The 20,838-nt window shown below is 40.0% G+C and overlaps 2 protein-coding genes across 6 annotated transcripts in view; both read left to right on the forward strand.

The window, feature by feature from the left end:
- Window positions 1-380: 380 nt before the first annotated feature.
- Window positions 381-8,237, forward strand: SULT1C4 (sulfotransferase family 1C member 4). Of its 3 annotated transcripts, none has more exons than XM_074815169.1 (9): window positions 383-540; window positions 961-1,023; window positions 1,509-1,684; window positions 3,319-3,456; window positions 4,736-4,833; window positions 5,150-5,276; window positions 6,530-6,624; window positions 6,837-7,017; window positions 7,175-8,237. In XM_074815169.1, exons 3-9 carry the CDS (start codon window positions 1,513-1,515, stop codon window positions 7,285-7,287), a joined length of 924 nt encoding a protein of 307 aa, XP_074671270.1. In that variant the 5' UTR covers window positions 383-540; window positions 961-1,023; window positions 1,509-1,512; the 3' UTR covers window positions 7,288-8,237. The 3 variants fall into 3 exon arrangements, with proteins under 3 accessions (XP_074671272.1, XP_074671270.1, XP_074671271.1); XM_074815170.1 differs by lacking the exon at window positions 383-540 and adding an exon at window positions 572-633; XM_074815171.1 differs by lacking the exon at window positions 961-1,023 and having other exon boundaries at window positions 381-633.
- Window positions 8,238-14,757: 6,520 nt separating this feature from the next.
- GCC2 (GRIP and coiled-coil domain containing 2) overlaps window positions 14,758-20,838 on the forward strand; it is a 32,013-nt gene continuing 25,932 nt past the window's right edge. For all 3 annotated transcript variants that reach the window (XR_012621987.1, XM_074815172.1, XM_074815173.1), the window contains exons 1-5: window positions 14,758-14,859; window positions 17,772-17,834; window positions 18,496-18,580; window positions 19,687-19,754; window positions 20,588-20,692. Coding sequence is in view for 2 of the 3 variants with exons in the window: in XM_074815172.1 (XP_074671273.1) it covers window positions 14,758-14,859; window positions 17,772-17,834; window positions 18,496-18,580; window positions 19,687-19,754; window positions 20,588-20,692 (423 nt within the window). In the remaining variant the exon portion in view is untranslated. The remainder of the gene's footprint in view (window positions 14,860-17,771; window positions 17,835-18,495; window positions 18,581-19,686; window positions 19,755-20,587; window positions 20,693-20,838) is intronic.

A 20,838-nucleotide genomic window follows, 5' to 3' on the forward strand; every position in this document is an offset into this window, starting at 1 on the left:
GACCCTTAGACATCTATTAAATGAGCATGGTGCAGTACATGATGAAAAAGCAACCACGTAACTTTTAATTCATTCAGTTCTGTTGATCTTGGGTATTAACAAATAATGAACTATTTTGCAATTTACATTAAATATTAGTAAGAAAATAAATTATTCCAAGACTGTTGACAACTGATCGACATTTAATGTTGTTGCCAGTAAAGAATCACATTTTAGATGATAGATCACAGAATGGTTTGTGTTGGAAGGGACCTTAAATATCATCTAGTTCCAACTCCTCCTACCATGGGCAGGAACACTTTTCACTAGATGAGAATTCAAAGTATTTTTCCTTCACAGGATTAAAAATGAATTCATAAACCAAGCCAGAAAAACTGTTCAGCTGTTGGCTGCTGCTGTATCTCCTCCTTTGCTCTCCTCACAATCACAGGAGGAATATAAACTCCACCCAAGCTTTCATTCTACTTCTGCCTGAAGATCTAAGTGGGTGCACAGTCACCAATACAGCCAAGAATTGAAGACGTTCAAGCAGACGTTCTGGCAAGTTTCTTTTTCCTTCTTTTTTTAAATTTCTTGGGTGACTGTCCAGCCACCAACCTCTTGCTCTGCTCAACTGAATCTGTGTAAAATCAGGTGAGAGTAAACAAGGAAACGAAAGTAAATTTTGCTGTTGGAATTGAAATGTCTTTTCTCTTTTCTGGCTGATATTTTTAATTGAGATGATTTCTGTAGCCTCCCTTTAAGCAGGACTTTCCTCTGACCAGATTCTGGAGCTCTGAAGGTTATGACTAAGAAGAGGCCTCCTTGAGAGAAATCCAGAAATTAATAACTAGTTACTGTAAAACTGTACAATAAGCAGTAGATGTAACTAGATCGATTTAAATAATTAAAGTCTAACAAATTTTAGTTAATGATCTATCTAGTTCAGGTTATTTATCTCCAACAAATTTCAATATACAGGAAAGAGCTCTAAGAGTGAAAAGCTCCAGGAACGAAACACAGAAGAGGTCTGCAAATATTTTTGTAAGTATGAGGCCCAAAGGGTGTTAGCAGCTGTTTCTGTTTATTTTCATTAAGGAGGAAGGGTTGGGTCCTGTACGCTGACTTCAGTGAGAGCTGTTATGCTCTGCCGTCTTTTGAATCACACCTCTGATTACTTTGTTCTTGCCTTTCAAAAGCCACATATTTATAGTCAGAATTTTACATAAATATGATTGATAAAATGTTTAAAGATGGGAATAATGTCTTTTTTTCTCTTTTTGTATCTGAGTAAACAAAGTGATTTTTAGAGATGCTGAGAACCACCACCAGCAATATATCAAGCATTTCTGAAAATTAGATCCAGCTTTAAGGAGCCTATATATGGATCCAGACAGGCCAAATCATAGCCAAAGAAATCAGAGGACATGGAATTCAGTTAATAAAAGAGACCTCAAGAGTGGATGAGTAAATTTAGATTCTTTTTTGGAGCAACCATGTTAATTTGAAGCCTTTCTTTCTTCATACAGTGCAATGGCCCTGGATAAAATGGGAGATTTGAGTCTGAAAGAGACAGTGCCCCGAGCTGAGATAGTTGAAGTGGAAGGCATTCCCTTCACAGAATCAATACGCAGCACGTGGGACCAAGTGTGGAAATTCAAAGCCAGACCCGATGATCTGCTCATCGCAACGTATGCAAAAGCAGGTTGGTGTGGGTAGGAAACAGAATAGAAAAGTTTGGGATAATGTTTCTTGTTGGAATCAAAAATTATGTTTTTTCATTGTGACCAATATCTGTTTAATCCCAAACCAGACATATTTTAAAGACGTGAAGCTCTGCCAGCTGTGACTAGTAACTTCTGACTTCTTTGGCAGAAGTAACAGCCATCTATTATTATTGAAGTTTAGATGGTCAAAGTCTAATTCCTTTGATTTAGATTATATACTTATATATTAATGGCAACAACAGAGGTTTTCCACCAATAGGTAATGATTTAACAAAGCCTAGTAAAAAGTCATCATTACTAAGAAATAATAGAAACTGACTGAACAACTATGTACTGTGTATTTGGGGAATGACTTGGTGTGTAAACCAGTACTGATTTCTGGAAATGGGTTAATTATTTTAAGGAAATAACCAAATTCACTTAATAATTTCAGCCAATAAAAGATCTACCATTAATATTAGCCATCTGGTATTTTATTCAGTGATTGGCCACTTAGTTCATTACTATTTCTCCTCTTGATCAGACAACCTTTATACTTATTACACAGAAAAACAATGAATAACAAGCATCAATATTAATCCTGGATGAATAAAAATATTTAGTGTTTAGGGGATTCAGGAACAGATTCGGGAACATTTGATGATCATAAAAAAATAATTACTTGAATTAGCAAGATTTTTAAAGGGTTTTTTTCAGTGGGGAAAAAAAAAAACAGTATTACAAAAAAAAAAAACCACATTATTTTTGTAAAACCTGGAATCTTTTAATTTATTTCCTGTATACTGAAAGTGAAAACATGTTATTTTATCCAGCCTGGATTAAATCCTCTCAGTCAACTGAAAAGAAATAAAGTTAGGAGTCCAGTTGAAATTGTTGTATCTGTCAGAGCTGCACCATTCAAGCATCTTAAGAAGGGTTGAGTTTCCTGCCCACATTGCTTTCCGAGTTATCCCTTATCTTGTTCTCTAGCCGGCCTGCCACAGTACCTCGAAGGTGATGTGGTTAACCCAGTGATCATGGTTATAAGGGGAAAGAGGCACATGAGAGATACAATACTGTAACTTTTACAAGATGTTGCAGCAGCTCAGGCAGATGAAATGTACTGACCTTCATTAAAGCATTTCAAATGGGAACATTGAAAATACTGCAACTTTTTTTCAAACTGTACTAAATTTTTACTCACTCAAAGTTCAGGTATTTCATTTTTTCATTCAAATTCAGGATGGAAACAAATGTTGAAATCCCTGAATTTTTGTGAAGCATGAAAATTGGGAAGGGGTATTTCATTACTCTCTACAAATGATACAATCTCCAAATAATAGTGAGATTATCCCAGAGCGTTTTCCATTACTGGCATGGGGGTGGAGACTGTTTCTGTTGGCAAGAAGAAGCCTGTCTAAAATGGAATCCCTGAAACTGTGCTTTGGGAATTACCTTTGTATTCTAAATTATGCATTTTTCCTCCATTATCCTCTCTTTCCACTTTGTCCATCATCTTCTGTGCTGTTCCTTCCTCTGTTAATAGGGAGTCCACCCTTCCGGCTTTCAGTTCCTTAGCAGAAGAAACTCTTGGCTATCCCTGAGGGAAACCTCTAAACACTGACATTTTCAGGTACCACATGGACACAGGAGATAGTGGATATGATTCAACAAAATGGAGATGCTGAGAAATGTAGACGCGCCACTACTTACAGACGTCATCCTTTCCTTGAGTGGTCTATCCAAGGATCTTCAGACTTGAATTACTCAGGTGAATATTATATAAATATGTTTGTATTTTAGACAAAATGAAACAAAACAAGCATCCAGGGTGGATGCCACAGGTTTCCTGGGAAAGGTCCCACTTGCTTTGAGCTATGCGCCATGTTGGGTATTAGGGATCAGTTCAATTGCTTTAACATAGACATCTAGTGCTGCTCAAGCTGATGCAAGGTTGGCAGATGTAACTCGGGGACTACTGAAGACCATGCTGTTTTGGAGTGGCATCTGAAAGCTGCGTGTGATACTCCTCAGTACCTAAACCAGCAGATATGCGTGAAATGGCAACATGGGAGCAACTGAATCCCACTCTCTGATTAGGGGCTGTATGGAAGAGAAACCTATGTCATGGATGTATTCCCAAAAGGTGGATGATGTTTTCAGTGGTCTTGCTACTGTTTTGAGTAACTGCTGTTAAATTCTAGGGTCTAGTCATCTAAACGAGCTATGGGGCATTCAGATAACCAGCAGGCCTGGCTGTTTTGCAAAGACAGTTTCCTACAAGTCTTCCCCCAGCAAGGGCTCCCACTCCACATAAATCTTTAAGCCAGACTCTCTTCACATTGGAAGCTAAAGAGCTGGACTAACTGCAGCAGAAGTGCTACTTTTTCTCTTCTAAGCTAGACTGTTGACAGAGAGAGAGACCAAAAAATGATAAACGGTGACAGAGGATGATAGACAATGATAGGGAAAAAAGAATGATAGAGGTCATGATAGATGTTTAAAAAGGGAGGGGTCGATAACACATCTCCATGTATCACCAGATATTCCCAAATATTCCCATATATCCATAGCTACTCAAAATCTACTGTCCATCTTTCTCCTAGTTTCTTTTTACATGCTATACAGAAAGTCTAGTCATCCAGTCTATTCTTCTCATATCCTAGAAAGAACCAAAAATTTCTTACCTGCAAAGTGAAAGGAGATCACTAAATATTGCGAAGGAAAAACTTTGGTTGGGTAAATATAAATTAGTATTCATCATTATCCCTTGGAATGCAGGGGTTAGATGTGGGCCCTAGAAAGCAAGATATGAATTAGTGTTCCCCCTTTCCTCCTTGAATACATAGGTAAAAATTTCTCTAGAAACACCAAAGATGCTTATGCAATGTTGTATATGTTACACTGCTACGTAATTGCTCTGGAGACGAATGATCGTTGCAAGGTGAACTGCTGAAAAGTCATGGTCAAAATCCCACATATGAGAATAGTAAAGAAGTGCTAGTGCAATTTAGAGAACAAGTCACATCTCATAATGAAACATCCCACAGGCCTGGAGTTAGCTGAAGCTATGCCTTCTCCACGAACAATAAAAACTCATCTCCCCGTGCAGCTGGTGCCTCCCTCCTTCTGGGAACAAAACTGTAAGGTAAGTCTGAGGAGGTAGGACTCAATTATACTTCACCTGCAAAGAAAGTGACATAAACCAGGACTGAATATGGTTTCCAGAATCTTTATGAAGCCTAAAGGTCTCCCCAGATATTTTCCCTTTAATGTGCAAAGCCTGTGTGAAACTAAAGAAGTCATGACTAAGTTACCCGAGTTGGATTTCAGAAAACGGCAGCTTCAAAGCAAATTCTCTTAAGCCTCTGTCATCAGGCTCCAAGAGAAAACTCCAGGAGGTGATCAATATCTATATAACCATGTGTAAGTTAATTTTTCTCTCTGTTTTCATATCAATAAAGATAATCTATGTGGCGAGAAATGCAAAAGACAACCTGGTGTCATACTACCATTTCCACAGAATGAATAAAGGACTGCCTGACCCAGGAACCTGGGAGGAGTTCATGGAGAAATTCATGACTGGAAAAGGTGATGAACTGCAAAGAGATTGTGTTCATTTAAAAAATACATAATATTATTTATTTCAGTTATGGTTTGAATTCCAGTGCTGACACTCCACAGAAGGATATCTACTGAAAGTGTTGCAGTAGTAAATTATCTTCATTCATGGGTTTTTATTAGTACCTAAAGGAGTCACTTTACATTCCCATTTTGGAAAAAAAAAAAAAAAAAAAAAAAAGACAAAAAAAGCTGCTCTTTATTCTATTATCATTCAGAAACATATGTGACAATTTTCAGGCTTTACCTCTTCTCTCTGAGGTTAAATGAAGCCTGCTTGGAAGCCAGCTGGTAAGGAACAGTGGTTTAATTGGTTTTACTCCAGCCTGATATACAAGAAACCAAGGTTTAATTTTGTGTAGAAATGTGCAGTGTGAATTTGTGTTAAAGGAATCTTTTTACCTAAACTCATCTGTATAAAAGTCAGGCATGTGAACAAAGCCAGTTATCTAGCTAAAGACAGGCAATGCCAGAAGCTGATTCTTCCCTTTCTAAAAAAGGTTCTCATATTCAAGAAAGAAAACCTGCTCAGTTGGATGACAATCTGCAATTTTGGTCAGTAAAGCTTTCATATGTCCATAATATTTTTGCCACCATGTAGGCCTAGAAACACCACTGTTTGGATCAGCATAAGAGTCTCATGTCTAAAGGAGATCTTGTGTCTTGTGTTTGACCAGCTCAGCTTGGGAGCCATCTGTCCCCGTGCAGACATCAAGAACATAGCTACCTCTGTCCAAACTAGTCATCTGGATACTTGTTGGAGAGAAACAGGCACTTCTGATAGTATACCAAATATTTAAACCAGATAGAATCACACAATAATGCAAGTTGGAAGGGACCTTTGGTGTCCATCTGGTCCAACACCCTGCTCAAAGCAGGGCTGATTAAGACCAGTCTTGTCCAGCTGATCAGATTAATCATTCTGGAAATGTCTGTTTCTCTCCATCAACCATAGAGGCAGCCTGGATTTTTCATTCAGAGGTAAGCATCCACATTTGTTGCCCTCTAAAGTTACACGTGAATCCCACTCTGAGCATCCATACACTTGAGGGATTAAAAGCACAAATTCTGTGATAAGCACAGAGGACAGCAGTCATGGCCACAGTGATTCAAAACCAGCTGGGAAATGCCCAGGCACTGGTTATGAGGGAAACATGAGTGTCACAGATACCTAAAGGCAGTTTGAGCATTTATAGCTGCTGATGATGTTACTCCTTTTTCAGTGCTCTGGGGTTCCTGGTATGATCATGTAAAAGGATGGTGGAAGGCAAAAGATAAGCACCGTATTCTCTACCTCTTCTATGAAGATATGAAGGAGGTAAAAGGCTGAATGTATGTTTATAGAGCTCTGAAATCTGGAAGTCCAGTAGATACTACCTACAATCAACAGTTTTCTATTATAATGCCAACTGTATCAGTAAATCTTCAGTTAACCTGATTGTCTCACCCTGACAACAACTGCAACTTTAACACGATGATTTCTTTGCTTTTCCTGGCTCTGTACCTTATCCCATGTTACTCTCTCTGCAGAATCCAAAGCAAGAAATTCAGAAGATCCTGAAGTTCCTGGAGAAGGACATGAGTCAGGAAGTTCTAAACAAGATACTCCATAACACTTCATTTGAGATAATGAAAGAAAATCCCATGACAAACTACACTAAGGAGTTTCAGGGAATAATGGATCACTCCGTTTCCCCATTCATGAGAAAAGGTACTGAGCTTTGTAACTGGAATCAACTCTGTCTTCCTGGTTGTCATTCTGTTTTGAAATAAGCCTTGAGGTGTAAGTATCTAGTGAGTCATGGTTAATGGGCTTCAGGAAATCCTGGTAATTGATCTTTTTTCTTTTTTTGCTTTGCTGTTTCTAGGGGTTGTCGGGGACTGGAAGAATTATTTCACTGTGGCACAGAATAAGAAATTTGATGAAGATTATAAGAAGAAAATGGCTGATACCTCTCTTGTTTTTCGCACAGAATTGTGATTATTAACAATGGGAATTATTCTCTATGATCTTCAGCCTTTTCCATTTTACATATTTTGCTTTTCCTTCACAAAATGCCTGTGTCTCTAAGATTTCAACATCTCTCTTTAACACACCACTGATTTTTCATTATTGTGAAAGTGCCCAAATTATGTGGAAGTTTAGGTTGGTCTCCCTGAAGAAAATAATCCCACTGGATACATCTCATTCATCCCTCCCACAGTAACTTTCAGCATTAACAAAAATATTTCAGCATGCTTTGAGTTTTTGTCTTTGTAAAACCGCAGTTGATATTGTTGGCATTTTCAAACCAACCTCTAACAGAAATTAGGAACCAGTAGGAAAAAAGGTGTTAAAAGAGTGCAACAGGTGTGGGCATTATCTGTTACTCACATATTGTATGAACATTAATCAGTAAATAACAATAAACAAACTTAAAGGTGGTCAAGTATAAACAAAGCAACAGAAGTGCACAAAGTAGAATAATTTTCTTTTTCTCTTGTTCCAAGCTGGACATCATAAATGCCATTGAGATGAAAGCTACATTTCCAAAAACACCGAACACCCATTACTGCCTTTGATAAAACTTAAGGGCTACACAGAAGCATTCAGCTACAACTCATCTGTGGAGGCAGTAGTCCCTACTGCATCAAGACAAGAAGATTTTCTCACTGTTGACTTTTGAAATGGATAGCATAATCTTCTGTTAATATTTGGAGAATTCTGAAAGTGGGTATGAACCAGGTCAAGAGTCAGTGCTACATACACCATCTCCCTCTTCTCCTCTATTGTAAGAGTGTTCATCAGACACATCACGTTATTATCTCCTTCTTTTCTTCACTCTTCTCTTGTTAACTGAACATACAAACATCCCACTGAGGGCTCTTAGTTGCAATAGGGCCTGGTTGATATTATCAAATAAAGACCAGTTCTGCTTTAGCATTAGTACCAGCACTATAGCCATGTTTTGAGATTGTGGGAAATTAACTAAAGCGATTCATAGCCCATTTAATTATAGACAACTGTTACCAATCCACTTTTAGTTTTAAAGTGCCACCATTGAGCTTGGCACACAAAAAAGGCCCCAAAGAGTTCTTGCTTAACTGGGTTTGTACTCTGAATGTCAGAGGGAAAACAACATAGATGACAGCAGCTGGAGGAAAATACTTTCTTAGTCTTTTAATCTACTTTAGTCTACTTTAACACAGAAAATGTTTGCTGGGGGTATTTTCTCTTTGTCCTGTGAAGAGTTCCAAGGATTTAGTAATAGGAGCAGCTGTCAATATGCACCGTCCATTTCAGGCTACCGATTTAATCCAAATGTCTAAAATGAATGCAATTCTCTAAAGGGCAGCAATATCTTGCATCAAGCTTGAAAACAAATGAAAAGCTTCCTGTTAAAAGTAGAAGCTATACTGTCAGTTCCTGGCCCACCAAGATTCCCCCCAAAATGCAGGAAACACCAAAAACAGAAACATGCATTTGCTACCTTAGTGCAAACATATGCAATTGAAGGGCTTTAAGTCAACAGAGATTCCTGCCCACAAATAAAGGATGCCTCAGTAAATTGACTCTCTGAGAAAAAAAATCATCTGGCAGAGGTGCTGCTGTTCATCACATCAGGGTTAAATATCAGCCTGGAGAGCTTTCTGCTACTCGCTTGAGTTTTGTTTATGATTAACTTGATTTGCTATCTTACCATTGCCAGTATGAGGAAAAGGCGTTGCCTGCTCTCTGACATATTTCCATCCTCTTGGATTGCTCCACGAAACAACATGAGTCAGCTCAGTTTGTCAATCTAATCCTCAGTGTCATAAGAGCCATCAGTAAATGGAAAACATGCTTATCTCAGTAGCTTGGTGACATTTTCTGAGCGGTGCTGTACAAAAGGTTGCACAGATGACCTGTTTGTTCCTCCTTTGAAATCTCTGAATCCATCAGAAGTGTAAAATGCTGACAGTGGCTGAAGCCTGGTCAAAAAGGGAGTTGCACAGCCACTGCAAGGATAGAGGCACCATATAATAAGGGTCCTCATATCACATTGGGAAAGTCACCTTTGCTCTCACTTCCATAGGTAAATCTTCACCCAGCTGCAATTCAGCTGCTCTGAAAAACAGATAAAAAGTAACAGAGGTCACCAGTGCAGTCCTAGAAAAAAAATGGGGGAAGCAAACACTGGATGTGTGATTACATAAAAACTGGCTTTTCTTAATCTATTGATATTATCCTTATATATATTCAAAGACAGATATGTTAACTTTTATGACAAAATATGGCTGGCAGGGGGATAGAAATGTGGGATGTTTCTGCGTTTTATGCCCTCTCAAGTCACCACAGCTGAGAGAGATCAGCCTGTGGATTCAGTTATAATTTGCAAAATTATTATACCAGTGTAAAACTATGAACACTGAATTGTTACCACTGAAAAAGACTGGATCTGTAGTTACCAGGAACGTTTGGGAAAGGGGTTAACAGGCTGTATGCATGCCCCAGTGGGCCTGGGACTACCGTGCTTTGGTGTCTATTATGACAGTATGTCAGTAGAGATGTGCGTATGCTCTGGGTAGATGACTGGAGGGTGCCTACATCTAGAGTGCCTTTAACTTACGTATCTTTAGGTTGTTGTTATGTACAGAAGAGCTCTAAATGATGTGTTTGTATACATTTGACATAAGTTGGTAAGAGGGTTAATCTATTTTTACGTAAGATCTTGAACAGCTGCGGAAGGAGATTGTACATGTTCAGCTAAATTATTTCCAAAAAATTTAAACTATTGTCAAGCTTCTGGTGCAAACAAGTGACTCCGTTTACTATGGTGACAGAGCTCCGTACAAAGCTCTATTACACATATGCCCTGAATATACACCTATGCTTTATTTTCATACAGTTACCTAGATGCATGATTTTACTAAGCTTCTTACACAGGAGCAACTTCTTCTATGTCAGTTTAAAAAGGACTTGCATCAGTTTAGCTAATGCAGTCCCACAGCAACTTCTTCAATGCTGCTTGTCTCTTCTTTTATAAGAAAGTGTACCTGCAGTTTTGATAGCTGAGAAACTTTGCTGTTCATCTCTAACAAATGTTTGAAAATCAGTGTTGATTAATACACGCTAACCATTCACATGGTTCGGTTTTGTAGCACTGCATTAACAACTACCAAAACAAATCCTCCCACAGAAATGACTGAAGATTCCTGCTTCAATACAGACTTTTCAATGGGAACTGCTGTATTAATTCTAGGGTAGTCACGATCATCCTTTAGCTTGACTGTCGATAGCAACGAGGGGAGCCATTTTACTTTCACACAGGGAATGCAACCATTTATGAAACAGAATGGAAGAAGCACCAAGCTTCAAAAAATTAAAGAAAGAAACAGAGAAGGGAGCTGTTCTGTCTTCTTAGCTAGCATTCAAAGAAGGAGGGACACTGCTTTTCTTTCCACTAATTTTAGTGTTGATGATCTGCTTCATGCTCGGATTGAAAGTCACTGTTTCTCCAGTTAGGAAACAGACTTCAGACAGGAAGTAGTTTCTATTTAATTTGTCCTATCCATATAGGATATGGATATACTATCCTGTAATATACACATCATATTTTTTTTATAATGATTTATGCCAACATGGCCACAAAGAGACTTATCTTTACAACAAGGTTAATTATTAATTCTGGAATTTTCCAGAGGTGTGTTACCATTATATTTTAAGCCTGGACTGAAGCTTCCATTTCCCTCATGTCCTCGATGAGTGGTGCAAGCCCTGTCTCAGTGTAAGCTGTAGGTGAGCCTAGAGGCACACTGAGAGAGAAAAAGTTAAGCCCTTCATATTCACAGGATGCAACCAAACTGTGCTCCCAGACCTAAAGCCACGGGCTTAGGCAGGATAACAAGGCTCTGCCTGCCCTCCAGACCAAGCACAGGCTTAGGCACTGTGTAGGTGGACCAGGAATGTTGTCATGCAGCAGTGTCCCATGGTTAATGTTGAAGAGGCAAATTACTCACAGATTATTTTGCAGAAGGGCTTCAGCACAGCCTGCTGCGAGGGCAGTTGTTATTTACCAGCAGCATGAGCACAGACTGCCTTTAAGACTGTGTGAAGGCTCACAGTTGAATTATGGGCATCTACCATGACCATGGAGACAGAGGGTTTATGTCAAAAGCAAGGCACGCAGGGTCCTGCTCTGGTGCAGGCAATATAGATACAGGCAGAGTCTTAGTTTAGACACCTAAAAATGAAGGTAACTATTTTTTTTAAATTGTTCAAATTGGGCCTCTTGATTCACAGTAACTTGTTATTGTACCAATAACCGTCACTGATCTACATTTGCTACTATCTCTGCGTGAAGTTTAAAAGGGCTTTCATGTTCTGTTAACAATGGAACAGTCTTTTACAGCCAGACCCAACCCTAAGTGCTCAAACAAAATGTTAGTTTCCTTGTTTCAGTTTCACGTTAATCTTTCAACAGGCTTGGTGGGCTTTGCAGACGACTAATAGAACATCAAACTTCTTACCTCTCAGTTTCCTATTGCAATTTAAGACCAGAATTAAGGACTATGTATACAATTTCTTAATACTTAAGCAAATCCTTCACACACAAAGTAGTATTGAGATAAATACAAATGACAATACTGCCCTTGCATCTTATTACTCATATAAACATTCAGATTAGCCTCCCCTTTTACACTTTCTTAAGTTTTTCACTGTACCTTTAGCCTCTACCATTCCACTCCAGTGGGAACCTACTGAACCTGAACCCAACACAACAAAATGGCCATGGTCAGCCAAAGACTTTACGGTTCATTTGCATGGGGCAGGGAGAATAAGTTTCCAAAGAAGAATAGTTAACATACTGTAAATTCATACCCTGCCTTCCTTTATACTAATGTGGCATGTAGAAAAGCCATAAAAGTATCTCAAAGCAAGAATGCTGACGACCCTGGCATGGCTCACAAGCAAAAGAGTTTGTGATCTTCAGAACCTGTCGGAAAGGCAGATTCTGCAGCGTCAAGTATTTAAAGCATCAGTTCTTGTATGCTGGAAACACATTCTTCAGTTGCAAAATTACAGTAATTTTCTCATTCTGTGCTCTTCAGAAAATTCTTGCAGGTCTAATAATTCCAATGACAGTGAACAAGCATTTGTACCCTGCCTTGATGTAAGGGCTAATCACAGCCCTGTGGGACTTGGCTTCCCAACAAAAGCAGGATTTAAAGTTTGTTATGCTCTGCCCCCACACAACTCATAGTCTTGGCAATCTTGTTTTACATAAACAACGCTATTTAAAAAGATGAACTAATTATCTTTTACAAAGATAATAAAATCATAGAATATATGGAGCGCATAAATTATTCTTGTTTTTCTCACTTGTCTCAAATTAGCTGCATGCAATATATATCAATTTACTGGCTCCTTCTGCATAGGTAAGACATACAATTCACAAACTATTTAAGAAAATCATGTAAGACTATTTTCCCCACAAAATATAGAGCAACTTGTACTTTATTGTAACAAACTGAAACAATCAACAGTCAAAATCCTCAGTCTGTTTTCTTCTAGTTATTCTAGAAACTTCTTTAACTCTTCTACCATTCCCTAACCAGGATGCTTTGCAATTGCTGTTGCAATTCAGGACCAGAATGAAAGACTGCCAAGACAATCTCAACTGTAAAATATACCCAAATTCTGTTGCATAAAATGGAGGGGGGTGGGGAGAACTGGCCCGTCTCTGTCAAATACAGGAGCAGGGAGCTCTGTGAGGGGGCTGAGTGCTCTCTAGCCAGAATCAGTTTCAGAAAGCCTACGACGAGTGAGCTGGTAGTTCATTGTCTTCAGTACAAACACATCTGAAAACCCTTTGTGTGTCTGCCTTGGACGATCTCCAAAATCAATTTCCTCAGGGCTAAATCATGAGATGATCCAAGAGTCGGATCATAACCTGTATTTTCTGAGGATAGACAGAAGGAAAAAATTCACAGGAAACATTGTTTTCCCCGGGGTTTTCCAGAAGAGAAAGTAAGCTTTCCTACAGTGTTCTCCCCAAACATCCAACTTCAGTCGGAGGCTGACCTGGAAGGACAAAGCAGTGCACTGTGGCATAGTTTAGGGTCAGAAGCTTTTGCCACAGGATGGTTCTGGAAGGACTGTATCTAGAAAGGCTCTTCTTGAAGCAGTGTGAAACCCCCATGTTAGACCACGGGAGTGCAGGGGTAGGTACCCAGTTCAGAGTCCCCCAAAGTGGGTGGGGAAAGAAAGATTTAATCTGTTTATCTACCCTGCAGGGCTTCTAAAAAGTGTAAGAATAGAAGTAATGGAAAAAGAGCTTCTTGCGGTTTGGTTAGGGAGATCTGTTCCTTGCCAGCAACCTCTGTCAGAGCATGGAACCATATGCTCCTGCTGCAGTTGTGTACCTGCATGCATTACAATATACAATATATATAACAGTGAATGCACTGGGAGGGGGGAAAGACAAGGAAAGAATTTCTGAGGTATATGTGAAGAACCTTTCTGCCTTCTGTCACTATTTGTCATTTGAATTTTAAAAGAAGAATGACAATAAGCGGACTTGGAAAAATGCAAATTATTCTTCCAGGAGCAGCATTTTGTCTAACTTGACTTTTTATTAAAATAATAGATAATCTCTCGTGACACCATAATTAATTCAGTGATATTCAATATTTATCCAGTGAACTGTAAATAGAATAATATGCCTAAATTGTTTCTCCCAGGCAACTTCTCATTAAAAATCAATTATCACAAAATGTCAAAAATAATTCAGGCACCATCAAAGTGCATGCATGACTGAAATAAAAAAAATGTGCACTTTAAAGTAGGTATTGCTCCCCTCAAGCACCCACCCAACTGGCCATAAAGATGGCTCTTAATTAAAAAAACAGAACTACAAGCCATAATACTTGGCTTCTGCTATTTGCTCTGGTACAGTCCTTCATACCCGACATTTGATAAATAACTTAATCATTCTGTGCTTCCATTGGGTTATTAAAAAGAGGATCCTAAATCCTCAAGTACCCGAGCACAGTTCACCTCATACAGACTCGCCTAGTAACAGGCTCCCCTCACCCTAAGGTGCCCTCGCAGCAGTGAGTACCCCTCAGCCCTTCAGGAAGGGGAAATGCTGGGGTGCAGTCCTGCCGTAACCGTACCCCTTCCCCGGGGCCGTTTTTCTTAGAGCGTGCGGCAGGCAGCGCGACCCGCACCTCTTGCCTGAAGCCACCGTTCAGGTCGGTTTTGCCGCCTCGGGCGGCGTTTGTCGAGCAGGACCATCCCACAGCCCGCCCGGTCCCCACAGCCCGCCCCGCTCCCCCTCGCCCGCGCAGCTCCGCCGGCCAACCCCCGGCGCCGCGTGCCAGGGGCGGGGCCGGGCTCCGGGGGCGGGGCTCAGGTGACGGACGTTGCCGAACCCTCAGCCGGCTCGGGGGAGGGGCGGTGTTGCGTTACCGGCGTGCGGGAGGGGGGATGACGGAGGCGGAAGTGGCTCGGGGAGGATGTAGCGGCGCTGACAGCGGCTGTGGTGCCGTGATCTCCCCGCCCCTGCGGCCAGCCGGCCCCGCCATGGAGGTAACGGCGGGGCCGGGGAGGAGGGGACGCGGAGCCCGCGGCGGGGGGGCGTCCGTTGGCGGCGGCGGCGGCGGCGGCGGCGGCGGCGGCGGGGGGGGGGGGGGGGCGCGTGACCTTGGGCTGCAGCACGCGCGGCGGGGGGAGGTGCGCGCGGGCCGCGCGCCGCCTCCCCCGCGTGCGGGGCCCCGTCCGCGCGCCGCCGGCGGCCGTTGGCAGGCGGCTGTCAACGAGCGGGGCGGTCGCGCCGGGCGGGCGGCGCCGCTCGCCTCAGGGCCCGCCGCCGGCTGCTGCCCGGCCGGAGGCCAGCGTGGCGAGCGGGGTATCCTCGGGCCGTTGCGCGCCCCTTCGCCTCTTCCCCACCGGCCCCCGGGGGTGGGAGTGGGTGCTCTGGTCCTGCCCTGCGGCCGCGTGAAAGCGCCGGTGCGGGCTCCGGAGGTTGGTGTCTGCCGGAAGGTGGGGGTGTCATCGTGTTTGCACGGGCTGGGGGAGATCAGCCGGGGCTGACTCAGGGGGGAGACACTCAGGTGACATACAGGGATGTGTAGAGTGGTTACTCTTGCAAAGGACCCCCGGGCGAACAAGCATTCCTTTCCTACTGGGATGACCTGATGTGTTATCAGGTATGCCAACTGTGAAACACCTACCAACACAAGCAAATAAAACCACTGAAGTGTATGTATCTAGTGCAGCTTTCATAACCACCAAGGCAAATTCAAAGGCAACACCGAAGAGTTCAAAATTCATACATGAAATTAACTCTCCTGGTAGTTTCAGAGCTGTGCACATTCTAAATATGCCTCTGTTTGCTGAAGCAATCACAGCTCAAAATGTGTTTTGATGTGACTTGGTACGATTAGGATGGGTGACGTCTTTTTGCCCACTGCTCAGAAAATCGTTCTTTGTAATGGTCATTGCTGCCACAGCTCACATCAAAGTTTAATATACTGCATTTACACATTGGTTAGGCTTTCTCAGAGAGTGTTTAGCTATTGCAAAAGTAAGGCATAGATAGCAATTGAAATGTATAAAACATGCTAAACTGGCTTGGAAACACCTTAGTGTAGATAAAGTAGGCTTTAAATTAGAAAATAATTATGTATTTGAAAGCATACACTGGTTTCAGAATGGTGGAATAGAAGCTTGAGAATCCTTGCAGGATTCAGTGTTGTGCTTCGAAGTGTGCTTACTGTTTGCTGGCTCACAGCCTGGATGCACCTGATCAATGACAAGTTTAGGGGTTTTTAGTAACTCATCTTCCTGGTTGTTCTTCTAATTCAAATGGGTGAAGCCCTCTACACAAGCTGCTTCTGGTTTCTGTTACCAGAACAGCAAAGCTGGATGTGTTGTATTACGTGATACATGGTTCTGCTTCTCTGTGTATTGGCTTAAAGGAAAGTAAAAGTAATGTGTAGTTTCATCTGACCTTACTGTAGTATGGAGAGACGTGTGCTATCATTTTCTAAACATTACATACAATTTGTTGTACTTAATTATACTGTGTAAGCATATTGCTTGTAGTGACAGTGTTTTGCTAATTGCAGTGCTGAAATATTAAGAATGTAAAAGTTGACAAAGTTTTGTGTACCAAGAAAATGTGAAACTTTATAGCTTTTTTAAAAAAATGCTGTATTTATGTTTAACACGCACGTTACTTTCTAATAAGTTTGCTTTTACCATCTCAGAACCAAACTCTAGCCCATGTGATACAAAGATAACTGTATCTGCCTTTGTCCTTGTTCTGTACTTGAACTCATATTTCTAATGATGGCCTTTTGTATTACCTGTATCAGCTGTTTCCTCCAAATTATTAGTGATTCTCTGTTCTAGTAGTGTTTAGATCCCAATTGTTTTTTCCTTAGTTTCTGTTGTAAGGGTTTTTTTGTCAGAATAAAGAGACTAGCAAAATAAAAGTGAAGGTATGTGTATATACATACACATGCACAAACACATAGATATATAAGACTACAAATATTTATATATCTATTCCTCCACTTTTATACACACACACACAGACATATGATAGTATGAAGGAAAAAGCAGCGTAAAAGTTAAAGCTTGGAAATGCTACCGTTAATATATTGGAAGTGTCTGTTCCATTTTCCTTTGCCCCATCTTAGTTATATGTATGTTTCTTCATGTTCCCGAGTATAAGTAAGCGTATCTCATATAAACCACTGTAAAGTAACATAGGGTCTCCCAGATTAGATCTGTGGAAGTTTACAGTAGAAGGAATTATGCGTGTATGTTAGGAATAGGGAGCCCAGAATTTGCAGAGCTTTTTCAAGTATGTTTGTCAGGCCAGCACTTCTAGTGTGAACCAGTGTGTTTGGGGGAAAGAAAGAAAAAAAAAAAAAAAAGCGTGGGGGGGGAGGGAGGGTTATATTTTGTTCAAAAGAGCCCTGGCTTTGCAAAGTCTTTTCAAATATATTTGTTATGCCAACAATTTTAGTGATGTGTTTAAGAAAGCAAGAAAAAAAAGTTGAGGAGTATATGTGGTTCAAAAGTTCCCAAAGTTTTATTTAACTGCTACTCCTATATTTTTTTTGTTCATGCCTTTCTTTTAATGAGTCTTTTAAGCACAAGATAGTGAGTCATGTCTTTGTGATTTCTTGTAAATAAAATGATTTTTTAGTAGCGTATCAACTCTAGATGTCAATTCAGTAATGGAATCAGATCATACTTGTTTGGAAATCTGGAGTTTTCTATTCTGCAATTGTATTGTACCAATCACAATAGATCTCTCAAATTTTTTTCCATTATCCTTCTGACTAGTCCTACAAATGTATTTTTATTTTTTTTCTTGAGCTGTCACTATATTCAGTTATTCTCAGCGTTTGGAGACTTTCAGTTAGTTCCTTTGGTAGTCTTACAGCAAGAAGTTCATCCACAGATTGTGCTTTGTTTTGTTGTAGGTTCAAGATGCTGGGCAAGAGATGGTGGCGTCTTCTGTCACACCAGGATCAGGCAAATCAAAGGTAATCAGTCCTCACAAATCTGATTTATTTGGGTAGCAGTAGTTGAAAAGGTTATGTAAGCTTAGCGTGCAAGCTGTGACTAATAGGAAGACACAAAGATATTTTTAAACAGTTTCCTGTCTTCTAGACTTCTTGGAAAATTGATTTATAAACACTAGGCTAAGGTGTTTTGGGAAACACTGGGGGAAAAAAATCTCATTGATATGTTCACTTGTTATAATTTGATAAAATATTAGTACCATCCATTTTTGATTAATAGTCTGTTTCACGATGTACAACAGACTTCTTTGCATATGTTGGAAGTAAATTTAAAAAGTGCCAATGTTAGGTCAGCAGTGCTATTTTCAAAACATTGTTCAAATTATATTACTGAATTGTAACCCTTCCCAACTGAGTTTTCCTGTCTAACTGATGCTGCCCAGTTGTGTGCTCTAGGATGATTTCAGAAAAGTGCAGAATTAGGAGTAGTTTCTGTTATTGCGCTTGAAATAACAGATTTGGATAGCAGAACAGCAGTAACTTGAACTGCTACTGTTCTTGAAAATGTGTGATAAGACAGTTTCATGCCCTAAAACTTAACTTCTTAGAAGTCGGATGCTAAACTACCCTGTTTTCCCTGGGTTAGAGGAAGTTAGTTTCTCTAATACGTCCTTTTTTACAGCTGGACACATTGCCCAGAGAAGATCTCATCAAGTTTGCAAAAAAGCAAGTAATGCTTATACAGAAAGTGAAGTCAAGATGTACAGGTACCTTACTGGAAAGAGAACAATTTCTGCCTTAATGCTTGGTACTATCAGACCTTTCCTGATATCACTGCATATTTTTGCTAGATTTAAATTTAAATTCTGGGCAAATATCCTAGATTTTTTTTTTATCTACAGTTTCACCGGGTTTTTTTTTGTGGGAGGATAAGGACTAAAGTCCTTACAGCAAGGAAGGGAAGAAGCATTGCTTTTGTCAGGTATTAAATTAATTTTGGTCTGGCAGTATGACATGATGGAACAATGTAGCTTGTGCAAGAGTTGAAGTGGGACTTGTCATCGTCTGTTCCCCATATTGCTTGCAGGGATACCTGTTGCTTTTCAGGAAGCAGATGAGAGGGGGAATGGCTCTGATAGATATTTTTTTTTTTTTTTTTTTTTTTTTTTTGCATAATTACTGGTGTTGTAGAGTACAATGGCCTCTTTAAAATACTTAGCTACTTTATATTTGATTATTTGCTTCTTTAACAAGACATAAAATATACCAAACAAAATTTTATGTTAACTACCCAAAAGTATCCTGTGTAAATCTGTGCTCTCATGTGCTGTCCCTCTCCTCTCTGCTGTCCCTTTTCCTCCAGTGGCCCACTGCTTGGACTCTTGTCACTTCTTCTCGTTTGGAGTTACAGTTATGCTGACTGCTGGTAGCTGCCCAGCGAAACGATAAGGATGGGGATGGGCTATACTAGGCTTTTCCTCAGTGGGGTTATTCATAAGATCTTGTTCTCCTACCTGCTGCCTATTTTTAGAGAACCAGTAGGAACTGAGTATCTTTTCTCTGTCTTAAATTGATCATTAACCAGAAGGGAAGACAATCATAAAAAAAAAAATCTCTATCTGTTGTCCCTCTACCCAAACAAGGAAGCTTTGCTTCCTCAGGAAACCATGCTAAATGTCAGGACTGGAGAAGTAGTACTGAATGTTTGTTCTTTTTCCATTAGCCCTTTCTATCACTCAGTAACAAACAAAAAATGATGAAGTAAAAGACATCTCTGATTCGAATAGGAGTGTTGCTAGTTACTGGATTTACTAGTAATTTTCTACTGTGATGAAGCATCAATTCATGCTGTGAAATTTCTATATTCTTTAAGAGCTAGAGAAAGAGATTGAAGAACTCAGATCTAAAGCCGCTACTGGAGGAGCTGATGATATTATTCAGGTAGGAATATGTAATGGGTTTCTAATATATTATGTAATGTTAGCTGAAATAAATCTACAGAAATAATTTGGTAAATAGTAAATAGCTTTAAAACTGTTATTCAAATTGAATGTAATAAATTTCCAGGAATTCAGGACACTTCCTAAAACCTTTTTTCCTACTCCCCTTACATCCTTACTCCACTCAGAAGTGGAGAAAGAAAACACTATCAGTTCTGTGAGGAATAGCACGGAATAGTACTATTCTCTCAGCAAGACCTTTTCCTTGCACAGCTGGTTAGAGAGGCTTTTGTTTATTTTAGAGTGACCACTGCAGAAAGACCTCAGCCATTTAGAAAACTTCCGAGACAGTCATTTGATGAGATCAGAAATGCGTAATTAAAGTTGCATGTCACAAGAAATGCTTTCAGGAAAGTAACTGGATTTTTTTTTTAAGTGGCGAGAATATCTGTCTTTCTCAAAGTAAGGGTCATAGACAGCATGAAAGTTAAAATTGGTAGTGAGGAGGAATTTATCAATTGGAAAATTGTTTTTAATAATTTGGATGGAAATTTCTTTTCTATGGAAGGGGAGCTCCTCCCTAACCTATGATAAAAAATTAACTGATTGGAAATACGATTCTGAACAGGATCTATTACTCATCGTCATTGTTTTAGTCTGCATATTCCACCTCTGCCATATTCGGGCTGAAAGTAACTGTTCAAATCAGACTGATGTGTTTAATTGACAAAAAAAGTCATGACCAATATGTGAGTACTTATGGTTTACAAAAATTGTTCACACTTCCATTGTTAGGAAACCCTTTTTCCGGTGATCTTTTTCCCTTAAAATCAGGCTCTCACAGAAAGACTGGATGTTGTACTTCTGGAAAAAGCTGAAAGTCAGCAGCAGTGCATAGCTCTGAAAAAAGAAAATACTCAAAGAAAGCAAGAAGCAGAGGTACTGATATGCGCAATGGAACGTTACTAAACTATTTCAGAATTATGTTTTATCTTTGTTTTCTAGGGTTTTTTGTTGTGTATTTCACTTCCATTTTTTCATCTTCACTTGCCTGTGTTCTGTTTTACTTTAAAAAAAAAAATCTA

This window comes from Strix aluco, chromosome 2 (assembly GCF_031877795.1).
Source record: "Strix aluco isolate bStrAlu1 chromosome 2, bStrAlu1.hap1, whole genome shotgun sequence".
NCBI classification, from domain to species: domain Eukaryota; kingdom Metazoa; phylum Chordata; class Aves; order Strigiformes; family Strigidae; genus Strix; species Strix aluco.

Bases quoted from the DNA above. Each gene is read 5' to 3' on its own strand.
- SULT1C4 (XM_074815171.1), top strand. From the start codon at position 1,513: ATGGCCCTGGATAAAATGGGAGATTTGAGTCTGAAAGAGACAGTGCCC. The intron at 3,457-4,735 runs GTGAATATTATA...AACATCCCACAG, and splicing joins TTCAGACTTGAATTACTCAG to GCCTGGAGTTAGCTGAAGCT. The intron at 5,277-6,529 runs GTGATGAACTGC...CTCCTTTTTCAG, and splicing joins GAAATTCATGACTGGAAAAG to TGCTCTGGGGTTCCTGGTAT.